Below are 26162 nucleotides of genomic sequence, written 5' to 3' on the forward strand. Positions count from 1 at the left end.
CATCAACTTGCAATTAAGCATATTTAACGTAAGAAAAACAAAGCCTTGAAAGGATTTGAACATTAGGATGAGAATTTAAATTCGAGATGTTGCTGAACCAGGAGCCAATGAGGACAAGACTGTTAAGTCAACAGGATTTGATGCGAGATGGGATATGGACAGCAGTGAATGAGTTCAAAGTTTGTGGAGAGCAGAGGGTATGTGACCAGCCAGAAGAGAAATGGAATAGTCACGTCCGAAGGTTAGAAAAGCATGAGTGAGAGTTTCTGCAGCAAATGGGCTCAAGCAGGTATTGTCAGGAAGGTGGAAGTGGTCTTTGTGATGGAAGGATACAGGGTCAGAAGCTCGACTCAGGGTCAGATAGGATGCTGAGGTTACAAAGTCTTGCTCAGCATTAGATAGCAACCAGGAATTTGTGGTGCGGGCTTAGGCAATGGCTTTCCCTCTTTGTGGGCACCATGGCTAAGGTTAAACTCAGTGCGCAACCCAGTTAAGATCCTGCAGAATGTTGGCATAAACTTTCAAATATAGCATGTTCAGTTTGCAAACAAAATATGCCCCTTCCTCTGATCTAACTTTTGACAGAAAAATAATTCATTGCTGTTTGCCAAGGTCTGGAAGAACACCATGTGACTCTATATTACACATTCATCAGAATACTGCTCAAGTTTCCGATTCCCTCTGCACAATCAGCTCACCTCTGTTCCCCTCGTGCCACCCCCCCAATACTTCTGGAAATGATCTTCTCCAACTTCATGTCCCAGCCACAACACCAAACACCTCTCTGTTTCTAATTACTTTGACCACCCCCATTCCCTCCCCCAGGCCCATTGCTTAGCCACCACATTGGTACTCCCTGGAACTGTCTCCAAAGAGCTTTGTCTCACCAACTCTTTGACTTCAAAAGTACCCTAAAGGCTTTGACCATGCCACCCACTCCCCAGCTTTTCACTGCTCTCTCTGATGCCCTCCAATCCTGTTAAAGACAAGACACAATTTTATAACAGGGGTGGTGTAAGGGTGAGGTGCTACGGTTCCAATCTCAAGCCCAGACTTTATGGGGTCTTCAGGAATTGATACATGTGTTAGATTTTTTAACTGCTAAACAAGTCTCTGGGAAAAAAAAATCCAGCAAATTGAGTGTTTTGCTGTTTGCATGTTCTGGTGGATAAATTCCATCTGGTCAGCATCAGTCTGTGAGCTTACTGAGAACAGACGACCAGAGCTATTTATAGCTGAGTAGGTCCCCCTCAAGAGACTAAATATTTTCAGAGAAATACCAGGAAGTAAGGCTCATTTAGATTAAACCGCACACTGCTCTATATTTTACATAGTCAGTTGGAGCAGGGAGCCAAGGTTTCAATGAAAAATTATTTTTGTTCTGCTCTCAGTAGATGACATTAACACTTGTGGAGGCTAAATTTCACATTTCAACATCAATACTGGAGCAAAAGAAATAAAGATTTTGTACTGTTTTTATTTCAAACTGTACCAGGATACATTCACCAAACTTGAAATCAGATTGGTGTTGCAGATGTGCTGAAGAAATAAAAACACTATTCCAAGTCTCCTGACATGTTCAAACAAAAATCAAACCACTTTGAAGGCAACTGCTGGCAAAACTCTTGCAGCAATTACTAAAACAGATCACTGTTTGGTATGTGATATAAGCCAGCAATCGTAACTAATCTATAATATATCAAAATTGCACTGGACTGCCACCCTTTTATGTCTATAAGTAGCATTTAGATGAGATGCTCTTATTATACAGCTGCCTGTTACACATTCACACCTACCAATACCTCGGGTTTCTCAGCCCCAGATCGCCACGCCTATAACTGCAGCATCGCTAAGGTGTTCTGAGGCAAGGTCAGTTTCCTCCTGAATCTCCACAAGTAACACACCACAGATACAGATTAAAAAAAACATCTCTACAACTGAATTTATCTTACGCCTTCCAACTTGTTGCGAAACTTTAGGCAAAATTTCTGAAGTAGAATGGTTTGTTCTTTTTTGAGGTTGGGTTGCAACCAAAGGCATCCGAGGTTTGGTGCAGAACTGAAATGTCTCCATTCACATCTATATGACAACTCACACACACATACAGCCTTCAGCACAGTGTCTTGAGGAGATTCAAAAGCATGAGGAAGGAGAACAGAGCTGGAAGTCGGCAAGAGCGGGGAGCACAACTAGGGGAAGTGATTCAAGACAACATTGTGACATTTTCTCCTAATGCTTCGTGAATAAAGGCCCCATCACACACGTTTTTTCTTTCATCAACAGTATTTTTATTATTAAATTTCATTAATTATTTGAGAATTCTCCTGGTTCAAGGATAATCTCACTTGCTGACATGATAGTCTGTGCATGCTCTACTTTCCACTGAAGTCTGTTTTTCTACAGCTTTTCATAGAATTTTACAGCACAGTGGCCATTCAGCCCACTGTGCCTATGCCAGCTCTTTGAAAGTGCTATCCATATTAGACCCATTCCATACTCATTCCCCATAGTCCTACAATGATCTATTTAGTGTTATTGTGATGGCTCCATATGTATTTTTTTTTTCTCTTGCTTTACTTTTTGTGCCTCCTACTTTCTAAATGACTGTCCTTAAAGAAGGGAGCTGGGTTTGGATGGTTCAGCAACTTTACTTCGAGCTCCCATGGCACTTAGTCTTGGTGAGAATGCTTGTTTGCCCTCTGATATGATGAGGTAGGTGACATCCTTCCCCTTCCACCACTCTGCCATGGAGAATTTGGAAGCTTCGCTCACAGTGACGTGACAATGTTTGTTCGGCATTACTATTGTATATCTGCGTGGGACGCTCACTCTGAGCATTTGTAAACATTCTTTGCAGCTGCAGATCCAAGTCAAAGAAAAGATGTATCAGCTGAGAGGTCCAATGAGCAAGGAGAGATGAGGAAAGTGGTGCGCCATAAGGATAAGTGCAGGGGACAGGTACTAGAGGATTGAAAAGCCAGGAATCACAAGGCCTGAGGCGGTAAACTCAAGGATTAGAGATCAAATGGGTGGGAAGTGGCTAGGACTAAGTTTCTCATCACTGCCAGCTTAGAGCATTGAAGCCAGGAAGTAAATGAGGGAGAAAGGAATAAAAAGTTCTGCTGATGGGGTGAGTTGAAGAAGGATGGAAGGAGGCTCATGTGGAGCATAGGCACCAGCATCAACCATGTATGGATAATTTTCTGGGCTGTGGAGTCAATGCGACTCTATATAACTCTATGCCACTGCTGCATGTTGGGCTTTTCTCAGGTATGGTTAGGGATGTCATTCAGAGGCTGTTTATACCTGAGATGAGGTTCAGAGAAGTGTTATTCTCTTTCACACATCTGGGTTTTTACACAAAATATCTTCTCAGGTTTAGCATCAGTGTGCTCACTGCTACGAGTGGACATTGTGACCCACACTGTCTAGCGGTGTCCCTTTTCCTATCCAATACTTAAATAATAGTGACCAATGAATTTTAACAGAGAACCCTTATTTTGTGCACTGATCCCCCTCCCACCCTATCTCTCCCAGAGGCATGACTGAATAGCCGAAATAAGAAGTGCAGATATCAATGGCAAATTTTAATATATACCGTGTACTTTTCTCTTTGAAAAGTTAGCTGAATATATAATGTATATTCTATCAAACCTTTGGACACACTTTTGAGCAGCGGATTATTTGAAAACTAACTCCTCTCTTCTGCTGACTGGCATGAAACTCAAAAGACAAAGTTTCCCGTTACAAAGCCACTCAGGCAATCTTACCCGCAGAATCACGATCTAAATCCTTGACATCATACTGAAACATCTGAAAAGACAGACAGGAAACCAGCCACCCAATCTCCCAAGGCAGGAGAAAAATATGAGGAAAAGACAAGTTAATTTCGGTATATATAATTGGGAAAATTGCTCTTCAACCCATGCAGGCAATCCAGGAGACCAGAATGCCTGAGCGACATGTCCTTCAATCGCCCAGCCATCTCTTAGATGCTGTGTACTAGTTATGGAAGATTCCATCCCCCACAATTACAATACTTCAACAGCCACTGATCAATATTGAACAGATAACCAACCTTTGGCAATAGCACCGAGCAATGTGGATGAAAGCAGCCCGAATAAACAGTTAACCTTGTAAACACCCTATAGCACTTTCCCCAAAGATTTTGTACAGCATGAAACTCTGCAAGGCAAAATTAGGGGATAACCTATCAGGAGACTCAAATAACATACAGTGGTAGATTATGCTTGAGGATAAATTTTGTGATGCATCGTGGGGATGAGTTTTAGGGCAGAATATTCCCGGAAATTGGACCCAGGGGCAGATTATACCTGGAGATTGGACCCAGAGGAAGATTATTCTTGGAGACTGGACCTAGGGGAAGATTGCTCTTGGAGGTTAGACCCCTGGGCAGATTATTCCTGGAGATTGGATCCATGGGACAGATTAATCCTGCAGATCCGATCTAGGGGCAGGTTATTCCCGGAGATCGAGACCAGGGGCAGGTTATTCCCGGAGATCGAGACCAGGGGCAGGTTATTCCCGGAGATCGGGACCAGGGGCAGGTTATTCCCGGAGATCGGGACCAGGTGCAGGTTATTCCCGGAGATCGAGACCAGGGGCAGGTTATTCCCGGAGATCGGGACCAGGGGCAGGTTATTCCCGGGATCCGGGCGCTGTTTTTCCAGTTGTTTCTCCCGCTCCTCCCGGGGTCTCTGTTTTCTTCTCCCGGTTACAGACTCTGCTCGCTCTTTTGCCTCACTCGAGCCTCAGGCTCCCCCTGCGGCCTCCCCGCTCCCGGTCCCGGCTGCAGCCCCCGTGTTTGCGGCGGAGAGTTTCAGGGCTCCCGCTCCCCTCCTCCTCCCCCGGGCCCCGGCCTCACCTTGCTGCGGATCTGGCCGGAGGTGGACACTTTGCGGATCAGTTTCTGCGCGGATTCATGCTCGGCCTCGCTGTCTGATGACTCGTCTCCCACTGTGCTCCCGCTGGCCAGCCGCTCCCGCGTCCCCAGCTCACAGCCAGAGCCGGCGGCCTGCGCTTCCCGAGCCGCCATCATCACCGCAGCAACCGGGGCTTCAGCCCAGCGCCGCCTCCAGGGGGAGACCGAGAGCCCGCGGTACCGCCACTCGCCGCAAGGGGGAAAACCGAGAGCCCGCGGTACTGCCACTCGCCGCAAGGGGGAAACCGAGAGCCCGCAGTACCGCCACTCGCCGTCTCAGATCATTCAGTACCAGGAGTCACGGCCACGGAGGTGGGGGTGTTAACTGCAGGTGGAATCAGATGAACCAATGCTGCAATGGGTAGTGCAGAGATATAATATTGGGCTCCACTTCAACACATTGCAAACAAATTTAGAACAAACAGCCTTCCCAATAATCTGTGAAAAGAGGCAGAACTATAAAAATGCTAAAAGTAGTACTGGCTTTTCACAGGTAAATTTAAAGGGCCAGTCCACTCAGTTAACCAGAAGCCTCTGTGCAGCTGCTGGCCTCTATAGTCTGTTTACAAAGCGATGTTAGCCTTTCTGTAACATGAGGTGGATCTGCACGAGTTGGTTGGAGATGAAAGTAGGACCAGAAGCTTTCCTTCAGTGAGTTCATTTTTGCCTCAGAATTAGCAGGATTTGGATTCAAATCCCACTGCAGACTTGGGCTCATAACCAAAGATGACATGTCAGTGCAGTTCTACAGGTGTACTCAGGCCAAATCGCAAAGAAGAGCAGTGATATTCTAAGCAGAGGTTCTCCTTTATGGAGAGGGGCCTGATCACTAACTAAGGCAAGAGAGGTACATCCGCACCCCACAGAGGGAGGAGTTACTATTATACCAAAGAGCCAAGGATGTGAACACCCTAGGCTGTTATCCATGAGCATACAATGTACCTAGGAATTCCCATCCAAAATATCCTTTATCCAGTTCCATGGGCAGAAATTGTTCTAAGCAGACTATTACACCCAAATGATCAGGATTTCCAGTACTTTAACTGAAATAGTGCCCTGGCCACAAAGAAGTGCGCAACGAGCTCAGGATTCTGTGCACTTTTTAGAGCAGATCCCCTAAAAAAAAGAGAACTCCCTTTCTCTTTAAAAACAAAAAAAAAGAATTAAGGAACATTTGTCCTCCATCCAGAATGGATTGCTGCAGGTATCAAAACAAATACTGATGGCAGGGTGGTGGGGGGGTGTGTGTGTGTGTGTGTGTGTGGAGGGGGGGGTGGGGGGGAGTGAATGGGAAGGAGGTGTGAGGTGCAAGCAAGGAAGAGAAAGGAGATTTTCCCTAACATGACAACCCTCACCTTTGTACCCATATCATGAGGTGGGGCACCTTTGATGGGCACTAGTGGCTGAGCTGCTCAGGCTTTGCTGGCAAATCCACTTCAAAATGTACCCAATGAACTCAACTCAGCGAACCTCTTTCCCAGGGTGCGGGTAGGTAGGTACTACAAAATAATCCTCATGTAAGAAAGCTTGACATAAGATTTAGAAAACATCCATTTCTGAACGTTTGAAAGTTGTGAACCTTCATCTAGATCAGATAGACTTGTTTCTGAACCCTCATAGTTGGCTTCAAAATGGAGACAGATCACTATAAATGGGACTTATGGAGTGCTGTATAGAGAAAGCGAATTCCTTAATGTAGATGATACATTCATAGTTGCAACACAAAGCAAACAGTTTAAAGGCCAAAGGCATTCTATGCCAAGCTGTGGTAGATATATTTTATAACCTCAATAAGAAAGACATTCTAGAATATCTTGTAACTTTCTCAGAGGTTCAGCACTGAACCTCTTCCAAATTAATAACAAATTTTCTGGATAGACTATTGTAGAAAACACCTACAAAGGCTGGTTGGTGCACATCTGCAATAAGAACTAAAAGCATGAGAAATAGGACCTACCCGTGAATGAGTTCTGTTAGCGCCACATCTCCCCACAGATAGAGGCAAGAGAAATACAAAGATCATAAATATCCTGCAGCCAGTGGGCAATTCCAATTCCCAGTTGCAAAACCAAGAGTCATGAGTTCGTCTAAAAGTCAGACCTAATGCAGTAGAGATTGACATGAACAAGAATATGTAGTTGCCAAAGAAAAAAATCATTCAGGCTAGCGGTTGCAAGCCATTACATTCTTTAAATCCTAAGCAGATAGTGTGAATTCATCATTAGGTATTAGTTTTTGCTTATTTATGTCTGGTTTATATCTTTTGTTCACATCTCAATTTTAATACACATGTTATGAAGAGAGAGTTTTAAAATGTTGGACAGGTGGTTACAGGTGGCTCAGTGCATTAAACCTTCCATGGTTCCATCTCCTAGTGTTAATATGCCAACAGCAGCTGAAACCATTTGCCACCCAAGATGCAGGTTTCCTAATAGATCCTGGGATTTAAACAGAAGGTTCAAAGATGGTGGCAGTCCAGTCTTGCTATCCTTTTTGGCACCATTTTCCACCTCTGTTACATCACTCCTGCCTCAGCTCACCTGCTGCTGGGAACCCTTTGTTACCTCTAGTAGGTTTGACTATTCCATCACATGCCTGGCTGGTCTCCCACATTCTGCCCTCTGTAAACTTGAGGCCATCCAAAACTCTGCGACCTATGGCCTAACTCTCGGCAAGTCTCATTCACTATCACCACTACACTTGCTGATCAAAAAATCTCATCCTTGTTTTCAAATTACTCCATGACCTTGACAGTCCCCATCTCCGTAATCTCCTCCAGCCCCAAAACCCTCTCGAGATGTCTGCACTCATCTAATTCTGGCCTCTTGAGCATTCCCAATTTTAATTGCTCTACCATTGGTGGTTGTGCCTTCAGTTGCCTAGGCCTTAAGCTCTGGAATTTTCCCCTTACATCTCTCCGCTTATCTACTCCATTTTTCTCCTTTAACACTCCTTTGGTCGCCTGACCTGATACTGTCTTATTGTCTATTGGTTTGGTGTCATATTTGTTTTTATAATACTCCTGTGAAGCACTTTGGGACCTTTCATTATGTTAAAGGCACTAAATATAAATCGTATTAAACATTATTTTTCCTTGAAATCCTCATTTCATATTATACAAACCTTGGTAAGCAAACAGTTGAATTATTTCTGAATTTGATGGATAATTCACACAAAACCTAACGGTGGCCGCCACACTATATTTCTATCTCTTACATGGCTTTGTCATTATTTTTCGTAAATCAGACATTGATGCTTACGATGAAATGCAGAATATTTCTTAAATGGTGAGAGATTGGGAAGTGTTGATGTCCAAAGGATGCCATTGTTCATAATTCACTGAAAGCTAACATGCAGGTGCAGCAAGCAATTAGGAAGGCGAGTTGTATGTTGACCTATATCGCAAGTGGATTTGAATGCAGGAGTAAAGTCATCTTTTGGTCTTTTACCTAAGGATATACTTGCCATAGAGGGAACGCAACAAAGGTCCACCAGACTGATTACTGGGATGGTGGGATTGTCCTATGAGGAGACTGGGCCTCTGTCCTCTAGAGTTTAGAAGAATGAGATATTATCTTATTGAAACATACAAAATTCTTTCAGGGTAGATACAGGAAGGATGTTTCCACTGGCTTGGCGGGGAGGGGGTGTTCTAGAACCAGAGGACCCAGTGTCAGAATAAGAGGTAGGACTGAGCTGGAGGAGGAGTTTCTTCATTCAGGGGGTAGTGAATTCTCTATCTTAGAGGGCTGTGAAGGCTCAGTCATTGAGTACGTTGAAGACAGAGATCTATAAGTATCTAGATATTGAAGACATCAAGGGATATGTGGATAGTACGGGGGAAAATGGTGTTGAGGTAGATGATCAGCCATGATCTAGTTGCATGGCAGAGCAGGCCCAATGGGTCGAATGATCTATTCCAGCTCCTATTTCCTATGATGCCCAATGGCCACAGCTTGCAGAAAAAAAAAGGAATGGGGGCACCTGTGCACAAGGTTCTTTAAGGCCCTAAATGTCAACAGGGCAGGTTTCTTTAAATGTGTTTGGAGCACCTGAGAAGAATTCCTTCTAAATTGCGTGGGTATGTGGCGCTGAAGCCATGGGGAAGGTGCCATGGCTCATACTCAGGCAACATTACCTTTAAAATGCACACACACAGCCATCTTAAAGGGACCATGCATTGCAACAAGCTGACTGCGCAAGACAAAGGGAAATTGGCAGGACCCATTACCTGAGATCTGTTCCACCCACACAGCACCTGTTCCAGTTGGGCGTTGAAGGGTGGCATTTAAGTGTGCAGGAAAATAATTCCATAACACACCTGGTATATAATGGACAGAAAATACCATGGAATGCCCAGAGTTAGTTTTGAAAATCAGCATCTCTTCCGCTACATCAGTGGTACTTTCCGATGTGAAAGCTTTACTGCACAATACAACCCAATATTCTGCATCTAGAATGTGCTTGTAGAACTTACAAACATACATAGTGGTGCAACTCTAATTATTATAATAATTTACACACTCCGTACATCCAAGGATCATGCAGTAATATCTTCCACAATTTTAGTGCCTGCAGGAGTTAGCAAAGTCAAACTTTGCTGTTCAACATCTGATTCCCGGGTTCTTTAATGTAGGCACCAAATCTGAAGTTGAAGATGACTAGGTCCCACTTGTTTTTTTTAATCAAGTTGGTTTTGCAACAGGACACAGCTGCCAAGATGTTCACACATCTATTCACCAAAAGAAAAATGGGTTCTTACAGACACCACCTTTAATGAGATGTAACTGCAGAACAGGACAAGTTAAACACAATGGTGTTATTTGTGCTGTTAATAAATCAGCACGGACATAGCACAAGGATTTAATCTAAACAATCTTTTAAGGAATATTAGCACCTCCTGATTGGAAGTTATGAAATTTAAATCATCCTTAACACACCAAGCAGTGGACCAATTCTTCAAGCTGCAGATGAATTTCACAACTAAAATTTAAAGATTTGTGATGGTGACATGCACAGGAAACAACAAACCAGTTTCAAAACAATTCTTAAGCTGTCAACAATGCTGGCAAGGCTCAGTGCCCATCCTGATCTACCCTGAGTAACGATCATCCGCTGCTAAGTTACCAACACAATCCTTGCGACGGTGCTCCCACATGGCATTAAATGGGAAATTCAAGGATTTAGACCCAAAGGACAAAGCAATGGTAATTGAAGTCCAAGTCAGGTTGATGTATGTCTTGGAGGTGATGGTGTTCCCATGATATTGATGTTTTTTTTCTTATTGGAGATGGTCACCCCTGGCCTTCACGTAGCACCAGCCTGTAAAGTTATCCAAAGTCTGGCTCTGGCCCTGACGTGGATAGCTTCGTAATCAGAGGGGCTGTGAATGGAGCTAAACACTTGGAATCATCAGCAAATAGTGTTACTGCCAAATAGGTGGTCATTGATGAAGCAACTGAAAGTGGATGAGCCAAGGACACTGCCCTGAGGAACTCCTGCAGTGGCAGCCAACAGTGTGCTCGAACAGCCACGAGCATCTTCTTGTGCATCAGGCGTGGCCAAGGTTGCACTAATTATATGTGGCAATCAGAAACAAATAAATTTAGTTAATTTATTTTGTTTTTAAACTAACCGAACAAAATATCCCCCACTCCCACCCTAAGAATTTGTTTCTGATATAATAAAGCAGCGCACAGCACCAAAGGATTGGGCTGCATTTTCATTAAATATCTACCTCTGCATTTCTAATACCTGTCTAGTCCAGCACATTCCATATAAAATAACACCATAGAAAGACTGCACTGCTGTAAACGGTGATTTGGATCCATTACTTTATTTGCTTATGAACAGACAAGGTACTGGTGCCGCCAATTCAGCAACAGAAGCAACATGAAAAGCACTGCTCACATCAATATCCTAGCTGTGGAACCTGAACAACTAAATGTAAGAGGTATCAAGCTAGCTCAGCTCAAGACAGCCATGGCAAACATTGAGCAGCCGGGGTTCTGCATTTGTTCAAACCTTCAGCATTAAAAACATAACTTTTGGATCCTTGGTCACAGTTTCACTTTTGTTGCAAGTCTGTACATGAATTAATTCTCTCGTGTTGGCAGCATGACATGACTTCCATTTTTACACCATCTCATTGCTCACGCTACTTTAACAAGCCACGCTTCCACAGTTCCAAGGTCTGCTTCGCTTTTGTCCCCTTTGCTCCCTCGGGCACTGCACTCAACAAACTCAATCTTCATCGGTGCCTGGGAGAAATCAAACTCCTTTCCCTTCTTTCCTAAAGGCACCACACCTCCAGTGCCAGATCCATCCAGCGACTTTGGCGCACCAGAACGAATCATCCTCAGAGTGTTGCTGTGACAAGATAAAACACAGATTAACCGCGGAATTAAGTGATACGATTATAGCATAAAAGTGGTTTCACTTTGTACTGACACTGCAGTTCCACAATATACCTGCTTTAAACAATCCAAGCTGGCAATAATTACATTTAACACCATGCTACAGAAATGAAAGGGTAATATTAAGCTAGCACGCCCACAGTAATTTGGGCCTATATTCTCAGGAGTTTAGAAGAATGAGAGGCGATCTCATTGAAACATGCAAGGTTCTGAAGAGACTGGATAGGGTGGACACAGATTATTTCCATTGGTCGGTGTCATGAAGTTATTAATGTATATAATATTTTGGAAAATATTTTTCTTTTAAAATAGAGGCTTGGTTTGTGGGTGTGTCTTAATTGGATTAAAACCAGCTAGCCTGGGTGCTTTAATGTACTAGTTTGAGATGTAAACAGAGGGATAGTGTGCATGTGCACTTCTTTGAACAGGGCATTCAAGAAATGGGGTGAAAACTTGACACCTTTCTAATAGATACCAAGCCATATGTTTATATTACTAATAAAATTGGTACTATGAAAGGGGTTTCATTGTTAAAAGGTAAAGTTCAAAGAGACTGGTGATATAATGAGAATTTGAATTCAATCGGGGGTGGCAGGTATAACCTCAGTAGTTTTTGGGCGTGCAGGCAGAGGCAATGTAAGATCAAAAGGCAGCTGCAAGCCTCCAACTGGCTCCACAGTGAAAAGAACCTCATTCTGAATTTGTACGGTGAAAATGCTTTGACTGGTGTTTGGTTAAGTCTATGGGTTGTTGTTGCCTTAATGGAGGTTAGTTTGGGAATTTGTTAAAAGTTATGATAGTAGTAATTTGTAGCCACGTGTATATATTTTAACCTGTGTAATTAATAAAATGTTTCATTAAGTTTAATGTAAAACCTCAAGAACTAGTGGTCTGATTCCTGAGTTTAGAGTCGCAACTCAAACATAACACTTAAAATTATTGGTTATGACAGTTGTTTAAAGTTTCCCTCTGGGATTTTTAAATAACTCCGCTTTACCAACTGCATTGGTCATAACAGTCTGGAAATCTAAAACATGGGGGTACAGTCTCAGGATAAGGGGCCGATCGAGGATAAGAGGACTGAGACGAGGAGAAATTACTTCACTAAAAAAGTTGTGAATCTTTGGAATTCTCTATCCCAGAGGGTTGTGGATGCTCCATCGTTGAACATATTTAAGGCTGGGATAGACAAATTTTTGATCTTTCAGGGAATCTAGGGGTATGGGGAGGGGGCAGAAAAGCAGAGTTGAGGCCCAAGATCAGACATGATTGTATTGAATGGTGGAGCAGACTTGATATTCGTTATGGTCTTTTCCTGCTCCTATTTCATACAGAGTGAAATTCCTTCAACATTCCACCCAATGGGCACTTTATGGAGCTGCTTTAAGACCGGCACTGTAGTGGGAAACGTATGGCTGCATCAGTTGACCTTCAGCTTACCCTCCACAGAGCTGTAAAGAACCCCAGTAAGGCACTTTAACATGCAGTGAGCCCACATTCTTTATTTCTCCTAATATCAAGTTGTCTTAAATAGTCATCTGGGTAAACCTTTTGCAACAATAGGAAATGCTGCTTTAGCAAGAAGCTAAACGTACACAATGTATAACTTCTAGAAAGTTGCATACAGCAACTTAAAGCATCTCACTGTTTAAGTTTATTCCACAAAGAACTATTATCAATTGAAAAGCAGGGTATATCTGTGGCTCTAAGAGTGCTCCTGAGTTATTGCTTTTTTAAAAAACTGTAAAAATATACAATTTTAAGGTGTTGCATCTCCCACAAATATCATACTTTCTTGTGGATTTTCTTATGCGATCTAGCCACTGAGGTGCAGAGAGAACCCAAAGTCTGCTGTTCTAAGAATGGAGCCTTCACACAATGTTTCTTTCCCAAAGTGGGTAACAGAAATTTTGTAAAAACAAAACTCTTAATTGTTAAGCCTTCCTCAGTTATTGTGCATTCCAACAGTTAACCTTGTAAGAGCCTGATACTTACAGTTCCTTTTCCAATTGCTGCTGGATTAATTTTGCAGATTTGGCCATGGTCACATCTGAAATTCAACAGGAAACAAAATTACAATTCTCCCCAAGTTGTGGAACTCACAAACAATTTCATTAGTGCATGTGCCAAAAACCATATACTGCCTCTCATAAATTTCTACAGATAGACCACATTTTTGGCAACTTTTACATTTACCTTTGTAACAATCAAGTAAGAGTTCTAACTTCAGATTATTTGCTATTGTGCGATTTTAAGCTAAATATTCTTTAATCTATTGCAACAGTACACATACAGATGGTAGGCAAACAGCCGGAGCCTAAACATAAGCCTATTACTTTACATATAGTTCCAACATTGACACACCCAAAGCTTTAATTCTGAGGACAAAGTTTCTGAATGGTAACTACCAAATATATTTCTGACATATCTCGATATACAGCAAAGACTGAGCTCCCTCAACATGCAGAGATGAAGTATCCCTCTATACCCCCAACAAATTGCAGAATTAAGATCCTTCCCAAACTCAAATTAAGCACAAAGTGAAGAGGTCCTCACATCTGTGCATTACACTGACAACTTGGTAACAATCTACAAAGTACTCAAACACCATGCCAGGCTCTAGCATGACAACTACTAGATTGGTAACCTCAACAAAACTATAACTGCGTCTTCAGCCATATGAATAAAGTAGGACAACCTTCACTTTACCTTGCTTGTTGCAGGCTATTAGGAGTGGAGGTACATTCTTCGCAATCATAGCATCAGTCAGCAACATGTAGAGGAACTCAGCTACATCCTTCACTTCTTTTTGAAATGACACACTGTCCACTACAAAAACAATGGCTCTGTGTGAAATGAACACAGAATTATGTAGTGTTATGAGTGCTATGTCATAAATCCTCAGCATTTTATTTTACAGTTCTGTTTCTTATCCCATAGACACAACCAAAGTTTAGGATCTAATTTCTTGTTATTGTCATGCATTAAATAGAGTACAATTGGTATCAAAGTATGGTCGGAATTCAAATAAAAGCTATGCTCCCTCCTAACGAATGAAGTCACAGTGAGGCAGGTAAAGCTGGTGTCAAATGGATAGACTTACTTTAATAGCTCACTGATTGGAAGCAGTTCCCAACCATGATGCTACCAAACCATGGGGAAAATAGGCCAGGGTCAAGGACTAGTCACACCAATCATGTATGCACCAGCTCAAAGAAACAACTTTATCTATAGTGTGATCCTAAAGCCTTTCTAATCACCAGTTAACATCAGCTTGCAGTGGTCAGTTTGTCATTGACCTTGGTTGCCAATCTGATGAGAACTTTGGCACAAACCTCATCCTTTGATGCTACAGCGTAGCAAAGGGTCATGAAAATTTCTTCTGAAATGCAAACTGGAGAGGGGATGGAAATACGTGTGCTCGACCTGTTTGTGAGGTGGTTAGTCACAAACATGAGGGGTAGGCAAATATATTTGGGTGTTTTATTGCCCGATACCCTCTGCCTATGTCAGAGACCTCTCCATAATGGATTCTTTTGAAAGATCAGTCTCTTTTGCCATCTTATGAAAAGTGAGGGGAAGAAACCAGGGAATTATAGACCAATTAGCCTAACACCTGTTGTTAGAAATTTTCTGTAGTATAAAGATAACATGGCTGAAAACGATGACACTTTTCAAGTGCTCAGAGACAGCCAGCATGGATTTGTAAAGGATAGGTCATGCCCGATGAACTTAATTGCATTTTTTGAAAGGATGACTAAAGGAGTGGACAATAGAATGTCTATGCATGTTATTTATATGGACTTCCAGAAAGCACTTTGATAAAGTCGTTCATAAGAAACCATTTAGCTCATGGGATTGAAGGCAAATTACTGACCTGGTTAGAAAACTGGCTCAGTGGCAGGACACAGAGATTAGGAATAATGGAGAGATACTTCAATTGGCAGGATGTGACTATTGGTGTCCTGCAAGGATCTATACTAGGGCTTGAACTATTCATTGTATCAACAACTGAGATGATGGAGTATAAAGCCACATATCCAAACTTGCTGCCTTCATGCTATCCCACACTGAGTCACGCTCACCAATTACTGCTGGCCCACCTTCTCATCACGTCTAAGTCCCTTCATGGCATTGCCACACTTCATAATCTTTTTGTGCATTCCACCTGCTTCCCTTCCAACCCCTCAGTTAACTGTGCACTACACTCTGATATTCTCTCCCCAAATCCTTCTGCTTCTCCACATCCTTCTCCTCCTGCAAGACCCTCCTTAAAACTTACCTCTTTAACTAAGCTTCAATCCTTTTATAATACCTTCTTCCTTGTCTCAGCAACCATTTTTGCTTAATTGCATCTTAGAAAGCTGGCTCATGGCACTTCACTAAGTTAAATATACTATATAAATGCAAGCTGTTGCTAACTGTAGGCATGAAAATTATTATTCATAATCTTTGATCATGGGGATCAGATATTTTTTTAAAAATTGAATTTTGTGTATTGACTAGGAGATCTTTGAACAAAAAGACAAACTCCATCAGTGAAGTTTACTGATTAAACAATTCTTTAAATGAACATGGCCTTCTGATGAATTGTTACCTTACGGCTCACCACAGCATAAAGTTAATCCACTCCCACATAAACCATAAACAACAGAGTTCTCAAAGTTTCCACCCAAATCCACAGCTGTACGACAATATAAAGCACGGTTCTGTCCTGTCACCTGGCATCACCCTTGTGTTTCTCCAGATACTGAAGACGCAGACTCTCATGACCAGGGAGGTCATATAAAGCAACGGCTGGGCCCTGTGAGAAGAGATTCAAGGTCAATGGTTTCCTCAACTTCTCAAATTCTTTAGCGTCTGCTTAGCTAATCTTGCAACAAACTCCACAACGCATCAGAAGCAACTGGAAATATTTCCATTTTTAATTCTCGGCTGGTACCATTCCTAGAATTGACACTGGGAAAGGAATGTAGATTATGCACCAAATTACTGGGAGATTTGAAACCCAAGGAAACTCGTGCACTAAAAATTTACAATCAGTCACATACACCATTGGATTATGGCGGTATCCCATTATTTTAAGCCCATTGTTCATTTGACTACATATTCAACAGAAATACTTCAACCGTCATACAATACATGACAATTCTCCCTTAATATTACACAAAAGTGTCAGTCCATTTAAATGCTCATGTCTTGGTGTGGGATTTGAACACACGTCTGACAGAGGTGAAAGCACCACCAACTGACCCAAACCAAAATTTGTCCAAGTCAACAACCGAAGGAGTCAGAGGTGTGCACTGCTGGATGAGATGTTCAACCAAGGCCCCTTCAGTTTGTTCACTAGTCCAGGTAGACATTAAGCAACCCACAATACCACTTGAACAACAGGAGGGAGCTCCTCTTGTGCCGTTAATTCCTCCCCTACCCAATAACGTTAAGAACAGATTAACTGGTATTTTCCTCATTTGCTGTTTGGGCCTGGCTGACTTGTAAAATGAGTGTTGCTTTTGCCTACATAAGAACAGTGACTGCGTTTCTAAGGAACTTGTTGCCGCAAAGTGCTTTGGGCGTTTCTGACAGATAAGGTGCCATATAAATGCAAATCTTTGCCAACATCTTCAAAGGAAATGAGGAAAATAATGATCTCCCTTTGCACTCAAAACAAAATATACAAGGAAAGATAGAAACAAAATCCTTTGAATAACCAGACACAAGTGCTTGATATTTCATAGAAGGCAGTTAATATAATGAAACTTTCAGGGTGTTTTCCCCAAGTTGTTTGAAGTGGGGAGCAATAGTTAGGGCAAGCACATGTCCTGGTGAATGCCACAAGAGGAGGAATCAATCATCATGACATTCATTTTATTCAAAAGGTAGCACTCTTTTTATAAATTTCAGAAATATTATGATCACTCTTGCCCATCCATTATTCAATACTGTAGGTATATGGAGTCCAGGGAAGACAATGACTTTGTTTTCATCCCTTTCCTGCCATTAAGAACCAAGTGCTGCCTCAGAGAACCAGTTGTATCAATTATTTAATAAATGCAGAGGCATAGGGTCATTATCACACACTTACCTTGTCACTTCTAACCCTGTACAATGCAGAGTTACTGGTTATGGATGTATGTGTCACCTTAAACTTTCCAGACAATAACTGAAATGAGAAAGAAGAGTTGTTAAAGGAGTTGCAATATTATGGGCTCCTAATTCTTTATTTTACATGTTCTCATATTCTATATTAGAATTATAATAAATTCCAAGTACCTCTCTAGGCAGTGATTTCAAATGTACAGGGGATACCCCAGAAAGTAACAGCGCCAAAATGTCTACAGCTTCCCGCAATTGACTTTTCCACAGGATTCTGCCCTTCAGCCTGAACAGCCATTCACCTCCCAGAGCTCACTTTATAACCTTCAAGAGGGACAAGGCTCTACCTTATCAGTGAAATACCACACCGCTCTCATTATTACCCGACTCACTACAGGTAAACCCACAGGAGATCCACTGGAAATGTATGTGTATAATACTAAAAACCTTACTTCCTGGAGAAATAACCCATAAAACCTCCAGTCCATCACTATATACTTGGTAACACTTTTATCTCAATATTTAACATTGAAACTGCCCATGTAAACATTTGTAGTAGAAATGATTGCCTTTCAAGTTTGCTGAACTAAATCAGTGTTTGTGGAAAAGATTCTGCCAATTCCACCACCACTGCCCCTCACACCCCACTGCCCATGACTGTATTTAAGAATAAGGTTTTAAACAAAACAAAAATTCAACAAGTTACATCTTCCACAATGACATTACATTCCCCCACTGAAATGGGTTTACATGCCTGCCTTTAAGTTTTTACTCCAAAGTTTCAGTCTCTCCCAAAAGCCTGGGCTTGGGATATGATCTATTTTACCCAGAGCCGTGACTCTTAGTTGATGGCAGGCCCTCCAGTTCTAGTTAATGCAGCTCGCATGGTTTCCTAGGATGCATCAGTAGCACTTAATCTAGCCAAACAATAGAAAGCTTAAACCTTGCTGAATTTCATTTTTACCTAGATAAATTACAAAATCTTGAAAGTGGGAGAGCAACACCACAGACTAAAAGGTTGGGAACAATCCGAAGCTAACCTGCCTAACTGGAAACTATAAGGATTGGAGCAGTCACCTGCTTTCTGCCCCATCCGATTTCACTTTTCAATATCTAGCCTCATCCTGTTTTTTTAAATCAGCCAAATTCTGAGAGCAATCCAGAAATTTCTGCCAAATCTGTGGAATAGAGGATGCATTCAAGAGAGAAAAACATGCATTTCCAAGAACCAATCTCATAACACAATTCAGTTTTTGTGGCAATCTCTTGAAAAGCTACAAACCAGAGATTCTTTATCAAATGATAACCCAAATGAGAAATGGGAATCTCTGGCCCCTCGCCACAGAGTTGACAGACTTGGGGATGTAGGGAGTGATTTCCCCAGGGGATGTGTCCATGTCTGAGGTTCAGGAGACCCACAGAAATAATTATTTCAACTGATGTTAACAGCAGTGGATCAGGAGAAACCATTCCCTGCTTGCTGCACATTCCTTCCTCCTTTCTACTGGCCCCCTAGGATGTTCTGCCAAACTCCAGGTTCCCTCTCGGCAGTAAGACAATGCCAAATCTCCTTCTTGCTGCTAAAAGCAGCAGTGTCTCCAGTGTAGTTAGAGGGAAATTTCCTGACCCCAGCAGAAACGATTAGCTTAGACAGGTGGATGAAAGAAGAGAGTAAACAGTTTGGCAATGGGGTGGGTAAATGTGATTAGAACCATTTGCAACACGGACCGGTTGAGTCAATGGTCCTTTCTCATTGTAACTTCTATGTACAGGTCTAACTCCAGCTGCTAAATTTGTCAAATCATTGTGCTGTGTACTCTTAGCTTTAAATCTGGCAATGGATAAAAACCAAACACGTATAATGTGAAGGAAAAGCCCATTCACTATGCTACAAGGATTAGTGCAGATGCCAAAGGATCTTGCATTAGCTGCTACCCTGGTTTAGCCCCAGTCCATCAACTCCACTTCTCATTTACCACCCACCCTCTCATCTAGTGTTGCACCCACTATCACCATGTACTTCATCCTCAGCCAAACCTCTCCAGTGAGACTCCAGGGGGCAAGTGGACAGGCTAGAAAAAGAGTCTCACTGCTCCAGATCAAAACCCACCTGCCTCTTTCCAATTCAATTATTATTAGATCCCACCCACCTTCATACTCTCAATATTCCACTTCCCACTAACACCGGCCCTTAATGTTTGCACCAACACACCACCCTCCCCGCAACTTCCCTATATACTGTCGGCTGCACACAAGCTACATTCACTGAGAATGCTATATGCAACTTACTCTCAGATACCACTATAAACAGCAGTAAAATATGTTGCACGTTATATGTTATAACAGTCCTACACTCATTAAAAACAGTGTCTCTTCCATATTATCATGCACAACGTGACAACAAGCAGTCTAAAGCAGACACTCTCAGTTCTGAGCCACAAGGTTCCAGCTTCAAGTCCCACTTCAGGGCTTGAGCACAAAAATCCAGTGTAGTACTGATGGAGTGCTGCACTGCCTTTCGGGTGAGACTTTAAATGGAGGCCCCACCAGCCTGCTCAGGTGGATCGGCAAGATCTCATGGCACTATTCTGAAGATCAGGGATTTATCCCTGGTGTGCTGGCCAATATTTATCTGCCACTCAACATCATAAGAAACAGAGTGTCTGGTCATTATTACATTGCTGTTTGTGGGTGTTTGTGGTAGGTTGCAAATTAGCTGCCATTTTTCCAACATTCCAAATTTGACTACACTTCACAATGTACTTCATTAGCTATAAAATGCTTTGAGACGCCCGGTAGTCATGAAAGTTGCTATATAAATGCAAGCATATCTTTCCTTTCATGTAAAAAGATAAACCCCAGCAGAGTGGGGTAGCATACACAGTAGTCACTTCAAGGACACAGGTGTAAGTCCAGCCCAGTCCACACAGACATCATGAATTCAGTGTGTACAAAGCTCCCATTGGGCCTTCACTAGTCTGAGATTGAGCCTCCTTATTCGAAAAAATGATAATAATCGTTGGAAGCAGTTCAGAGAAGGTTCACTCGACTCATTCCTGGGATGAGGGGCTTATCTTATGAGGAAAGGTTGAACAAGTTGGGCCTATACCCACTGGAGTTTAGAAGAATGAGAGGTGATCTTATTGAAACATATAAGATCCTGAAAGGATTTGATAGGGTAGATATGGTTAGGGTGTTTCCACTTGTGGGAGAGACTAGAGCCAGGGGACACAATTTGAGAATCAGAGGTCTATCTCCTCATCTAAGAGATGAAGAGAATTTTTTTCTCTCAGAAGATCATTAGTATGTGGAATTCTCTTCCCCAGAAAGCAGTGGAGGCTGGGTCATGAATTTATTTAAGGCAGAGTTAAACTGATTTTTGATAGACAAGGGAGTCAAGGGTTATGGGGGGTCGGGGGGTGGGGCAGATGGCAAAGTGGAGTTGAGACACAACCAGATCAGCAATGATCTTATTGAGTAGAAGAGCAGGTTTGAAGGGCTGAATGGCCTATACCTGCTGCTACGAGTTATAGGGAAGACTTGGCTCTCTGCCCTCTCTATGCTGCAACCAAAGCTAATGGAATAAGTAGAAATCACTTCCATTAAGGGAAGTGACATTCCTCATCTTCACCACTACAAAAAGTCACACTATTGTGGAGAGCAGTCCACGGCAAGACACACAAAACATTACTTCACCACATATTCTTCATAGCTGTCCATGAAACAATACCATTTGCACAGGCAAAGGAGCAGCTCTGCTGCAGCATTATGCCACGGGTATCCATAAGGGAAGGGAAAGCAGTGGTGCAGCATGTTGGATACAGACCATCATTCATGATTCCTAACGAGGAAACTTCTGGGGAAGCACCAAGAAGAAGGTTAAAAAAATGGGAAGCAATTACAACGAGCTCTAGTCACATGGGGATCAGATCAGCATCCAGAGGCAATGAGGATTAGGAAAGTTACTGATCCTTTCGATTAGGAACAGTGTGTAGTGAAAACCAGAAAAAGGTCAAGGGAACTGATTTCACAGGAGTAATATTATTATACAGTCTGAAAGAGTCTTACTCTACAGCACAGGAGAGTCTTCCCAGAATCACACAAACCAGCCAGAAGCACTGCTCGGCGACTGCTTTTTCTGCTCCTCAACAGGACAAAAAGAACTGGAGGACAAAACAGAAAATATAGTTTAACAACAAACCCACTGAATTATAGGAACATGGGAACAGGAGTGGGGCATTTAATCCCAAGCCCTTTCTGCCATTTAATATATTCATACATTTAATAATAAAAATACTGGATTTAAAATTAACAATTGGCTCATGATTAACTGCCGTTCGTTGGAGAGTTCCAAACTTCTCCCACCCTTTGCTGGTAGAAGTGTTTCCTGACTATACCCCCAAAAGTACTGGATCAAATTTAGACTACAGCAAGCTGTATCTTTATATCACCCTTAACACAGACACTTCACTGGAGCATTATCAAACAAAAGGTATCACTGAGCCACATGAGAAGATATTAGGGCTAATGACCAACAGGTCAGAGACAAATTTTAAGGGACATCTTAAAGGAGGGAAGAGGGGTAGGGTGGTTTAGAGGAGGAGTACCAGCGCTCAGGGCCTAAACAGCCGAAGGCACAGCCACCATTAGTGAAGAAATTAAAATCAGGGATACTCACGAGGCCAGAATTGGAGGAATGCAAATATCCTTGGAGGGGTGTGGGGCTGGAAGAGGTACAGGGATGAGAAGGGGGTGAAGCCATGGAGGGATTTGAAACTAAGGATGAGAATTTTAGAATTGAGGCTTTGCTTAACCAGGAGACAGTGTAGATCAGCGAAAACGACTTGGTGCAAGTTAACAGCAGAGTTTTGGATGACCTCAGGTTTAAAGATAGTAGTATGTGGGAGGTCGGATTTGGAGTCAAATCTAGAGATAACACACACGGATGAGAGCTTCAGCAGCAGGGTGAGCTGAGGCAGGGGTGGAGACAGGCAAGGTTACGAAATAGTTGGTTTGAGCGAAGGCGTGAATATATGGTTGGAAGTTCATTTCAGGGTCAAATACAGCAGTAAGGTTGCAAATGGTCTGGTTTAGCCTCCAACAGTTGCTAGGGAGAGAGATGGAGTGGGTGGCAAGGGAATGGAGTTTGTGACAGGGATTGAAGACAATGGCTTTGGTCTTCTCAATACCTAGTTGGATGAAATTTCTGCTCATCCAGTATAGGATGTTGGACAAGCAGTCTAATAATTTAGAGTTGGTGGATGGGGTCAAGAGAGGTGGTGGTGAAGCAGAGCTGGGTATCATTATGTGGAAACTCATGTGTTTTCAGATGATGCCGCCAAGGGGTAGCACACAGATGAGAAACAGGAAAAGGCCAAAGATAGATGCTTGGGGACACAGAAGTTCAAGAGCAGAAAGTAATCGCATGGCTGTAGTAAAAGTAATCGGCTATGACTGAATAAATAAGAATGGAACCAGGTGAGCACAGTCCCACCCAGCTAGACAGTGGTGGAGAGGCATTGGAACAAGTTGGTGTGGTCAACTACATCAAAGACCACTATGCCTCATAGTCCTAAATTCCCACAACTAGCAGAAACAGTTTCTCTCTATCTACCCTCAGTTCCCTTTAGTATGTTGAGGACTTTGACCAAATCATTCTTTAATCTAAATTCCAGGGAGGACAGCCTTGGCTGTGTAATCTCTCCTCATAATGTAACCCTTGTAGTCTACTTAAGATTCTTGTAGATTTACTCTGCACTCCCACAGCCAATACATCCTTTCTAATGTGTGGAGCATAGAACTGCTCAGTGTTCCAGGTGTGGTCTTACCATGGCTTTATAAAGCTGCAGCGTAACTTCTCCCCCCTTCCCATGTTTTATAATGGTCTAGATATAAAGAGAAGCATTCCATTGTCTTTATTGATTGCTTTCTGCACCTGTCCATGACATTTTATTGATCTATGTACCAAGTTTCTTTGCACTTCAACTGCTTCTAGCTTTTTACCATTTATTAAAGTACGCAGTTCCATCCTTTGAGTCCTAAGTGGATGGCCTAACACTTGAATCCATTTACTTAATATATTAATATCTCTATGTAATTTTATGATTCCATCTACGCTGCTTACAATGTCACCAATCTTTGTCTCATCAGCAAATTTGGGTATGTGGCTTTCTATCCCATCACCTCAATATAGTGAATGGTTGAGGCTCTAACACAAAATTAGAAACATATTGTCACAATCCAGCATTATTGGTCCTGAGCTGAGTTCTGCTCGAGATCCCCAGTTGCTGAACTTTAGAGCTCAGATCACTCATTCCATTTGTTGTGTCCTTGTCCTCTTCAAACTCTGGGCTGGAAAGCAGAGGTCAAAGGACGATGTTCTGTCCCAGCACATCACCTACTCCAATTTGCATGAACACCAAAGCTGAACATTCAGTTACCTCAACAAGAGCAATACTCACCAGTCTGCATGGCAGCCCTTCACACATTATATAATGAGCTCTGCTCTGTACAAATGCAGCAAAGATATGGACCGTTCATTTTGTGTGTATACATTGCTTGAAGAGTGACCAGGACGCTGGAAGAATCAGTTTTCCTTAAATATTTTACGTGGGATATTACCCTTGCCAAAGTCTGAATGAAGGTTGTGGTCACTCCAAAGCTTCAAGTATATCTATGTTAGAATTTCAGTGCAGGACTGAGGGAGTGCTGCACTGCCTTTCAGATAAGAACACTGCCTGCTATCTCAGATGAATATAGAAGATCCCACAGCACTATTTGAAGAGGAGCGAAGGAATTCTCCTGCGCAACATTTATCCTTTACTCCCAACTTCGGAAAAAAACAGATCATCTGGTCAATTATTTCAAAGCTGTTTATGAAACCTTGCTGAGCACAAGCTGGCAGCTGTGTTTCCCAGACAATATTTCACTGGGTGTAAAGCTCTTCAGGACATCGAGGTTATGAAAGGTGGATAACTAACGTATTTGTGTTTATGGGATCTAGGTCACCTGAACTAAAGGACAGGACCTTGGATTAACATCTCACCCAAAGGTTGCTCTCTCGAACAATGCAGCAATCAACTCAGGTTAAGGATTTATATGATAGAAACCTTCACAATAGAGATAAAACCCGAGTCACATTAATGTCGGGAGCCAAGCTCCAAATCTAAAAGAAAAGGCTGGTTTCAAAGAGCTTCTGTGGAGAGTCCAGGGTTCAGCCCCCCGGGGTTGGGGGGGGGAAGAGAGAGGGAGAGAGACAGAGAGGGTGGGGGGTAGGGGTCCAGCCCCGGGGGGAGTCTAGCCACGCTGACACAAGGCGGGACTTCAGCTGGGCCCTGACTCTCCTGGACCGGGCTAGCAGCCGCTCCACGACCCTGCAGCCTCCTTACCGATGGTAACCAGCACCGTCACCAGCGCCACGACGAGTCCAAGCAGACTCGGGTCCTGAAGTTCCAACTCCCGGCGGATCGACTCCAGGTAAAGCTGCAGAGTGGCGGCCGCCATCTTAGAACCACCGAGGCACCACGGGAAGTGGGGCCGGCCCGCGCTGCACCACGGGAAGTAGGTCGGGCCTGCGCTGCACCATGGGAGGTGGGGGCGGCCCGCGCTGCACCATGGGAGGTGTAATTTATTTGCATTGCAGCAAGAATGAATCAGATTCAGAATGTTCTACCATCCCCGAAGAAACTCATCATTTTTAAACAGAGATATGAATTTTCCAGAAATAACTGCACAACAAGATTTCACGTTTAAGACTTTAATTATAGCAAATAAACTACAATCAACATTGACTAAACATTACCTCGTAAGCACCTAAAACACTCAACTACAGAAAATGTAAAACAAAAACAGAATTACCTGGAAAAACTCAGCAGGTCTGGCAGCATCGGTGGAGAAGAAAAGAGTTGACGTTTCGAGTCCAACATGACCCTTCAACAGAACTGAACAGAAAATGTATTCCTCATCACCTTCTCAGCACAACCAAAACCCCACACCACGTTTATACATTACACCACACTGTCAGCATATGTAGTCTTGTGTTTAAAGTCCCAAGTTCATCTGGGCTTTAACAGGATCTCTTACCCCTGCCACACCAAGGTGAGTTTTCCAGTGTCCTTTTAAACAAGTCACTTTACTCAATCGTCTGAGTATAACCAAATGGATTTTAAGTAGTAAGGCACTCTTTAGCGACTCTTTGGTCTTAAAACTCTCCTCAAACCTCGTTTCTTTCAACCAGGAATCCGTCCTCACCAACACTAACACAAAAATAATCGTTTTCTTCTGTGTGGCATAGCAGCACCTGTTGTGGGTCTTCTTCCCCAAATCTCCCTGACTGATTCTGAGTGCAGCAGGACCAACTGCCTCCATATGTCTCCAGCTATTAAAACTTGCACCTTACTTTCAGTAAGTTTTATCTGTGCCCCTATCCCTAAGGCAACCAGGTCACATGGGTTCCCTCCATGCAGATTTCATAGGAGGTCACATCCCCCTCACCAAACTACTCCATTGCACCTTAAATTAAAGGAGACAGTTTAAAGCATAACTGTTTTATAAAGTACAGTGCATGTAACATGAGACACAGATGGGAATTTCCATGTGCCTCTGGTTTTGACCCTATCCAAAACATGTTTTATCAGGATATTGTATTGATTTGTAGGGTTTGGCTTCGTCCAAGGGTAGTGTTCCCAAATTTGCTTGGAGAATTCCTG

The 26162-nt window shown here is 42.7% G+C and overlaps 2 protein-coding genes across 5 annotated transcripts in view; both read right to left on the minus strand.

Annotated features, from left to right (window-relative positions):
• The window catches only part of dgkd (diacylglycerol kinase delta), a 125147-nt gene extending 120060 nt beyond the window's left edge, over window positions 1–5087 (minus strand). For 3 of the 4 annotated variants that reach the window (XM_078563576.1, XM_078563575.1, XM_078563577.1), the window contains exon 1: window positions 4886–5087. In XM_078563576.1, coding sequence (XP_078419702.1) covers window positions 4886–5059 — 174 coding nt within the window. In that variant the 5' untranslated portion in view covers window positions 5060–5087. Of the gene's footprint in view, window positions 1–3770; window positions 3814–4885 lie in introns of all 4 variants that reach the window. The other variant, XM_078563578.1, reaches the window with a different exon arrangement.
• Window positions 5088–10759: 5672 nt separating this feature from the next.
• Window positions 10760–25000, minus strand: srprb (SRP receptor subunit beta). Its single transcript, XM_078563583.1, has 7 exons — window positions 24843–25000; window positions 21523–21617; window positions 17444–17521; window positions 16080–16162; window positions 14068–14204; window positions 13354–13408; window positions 10760–11311 (listed from the first exon to the last, which is right to left on the minus strand). The coding sequence occupies exons 1-7, from the start codon at window positions 24955–24957 to the stop codon at window positions 11095–11097; spliced, it is 780 nt and encodes a 259-aa protein (XP_078419709.1). The 5' UTR covers window positions 24958–25000; the 3' UTR covers window positions 10760–11094.
• Window positions 25001–26162: the final 1162 nt, after the last annotated feature.

Source organism: Cetorhinus maximus, chromosome 19 (genome assembly GCF_964194155.1).
Source record: "Cetorhinus maximus chromosome 19, sCetMax3.hap1.1, whole genome shotgun sequence".
Lineage (NCBI taxonomy): Eukaryota > Metazoa > Chordata > Chondrichthyes > Lamniformes > Cetorhinidae > Cetorhinus > Cetorhinus maximus.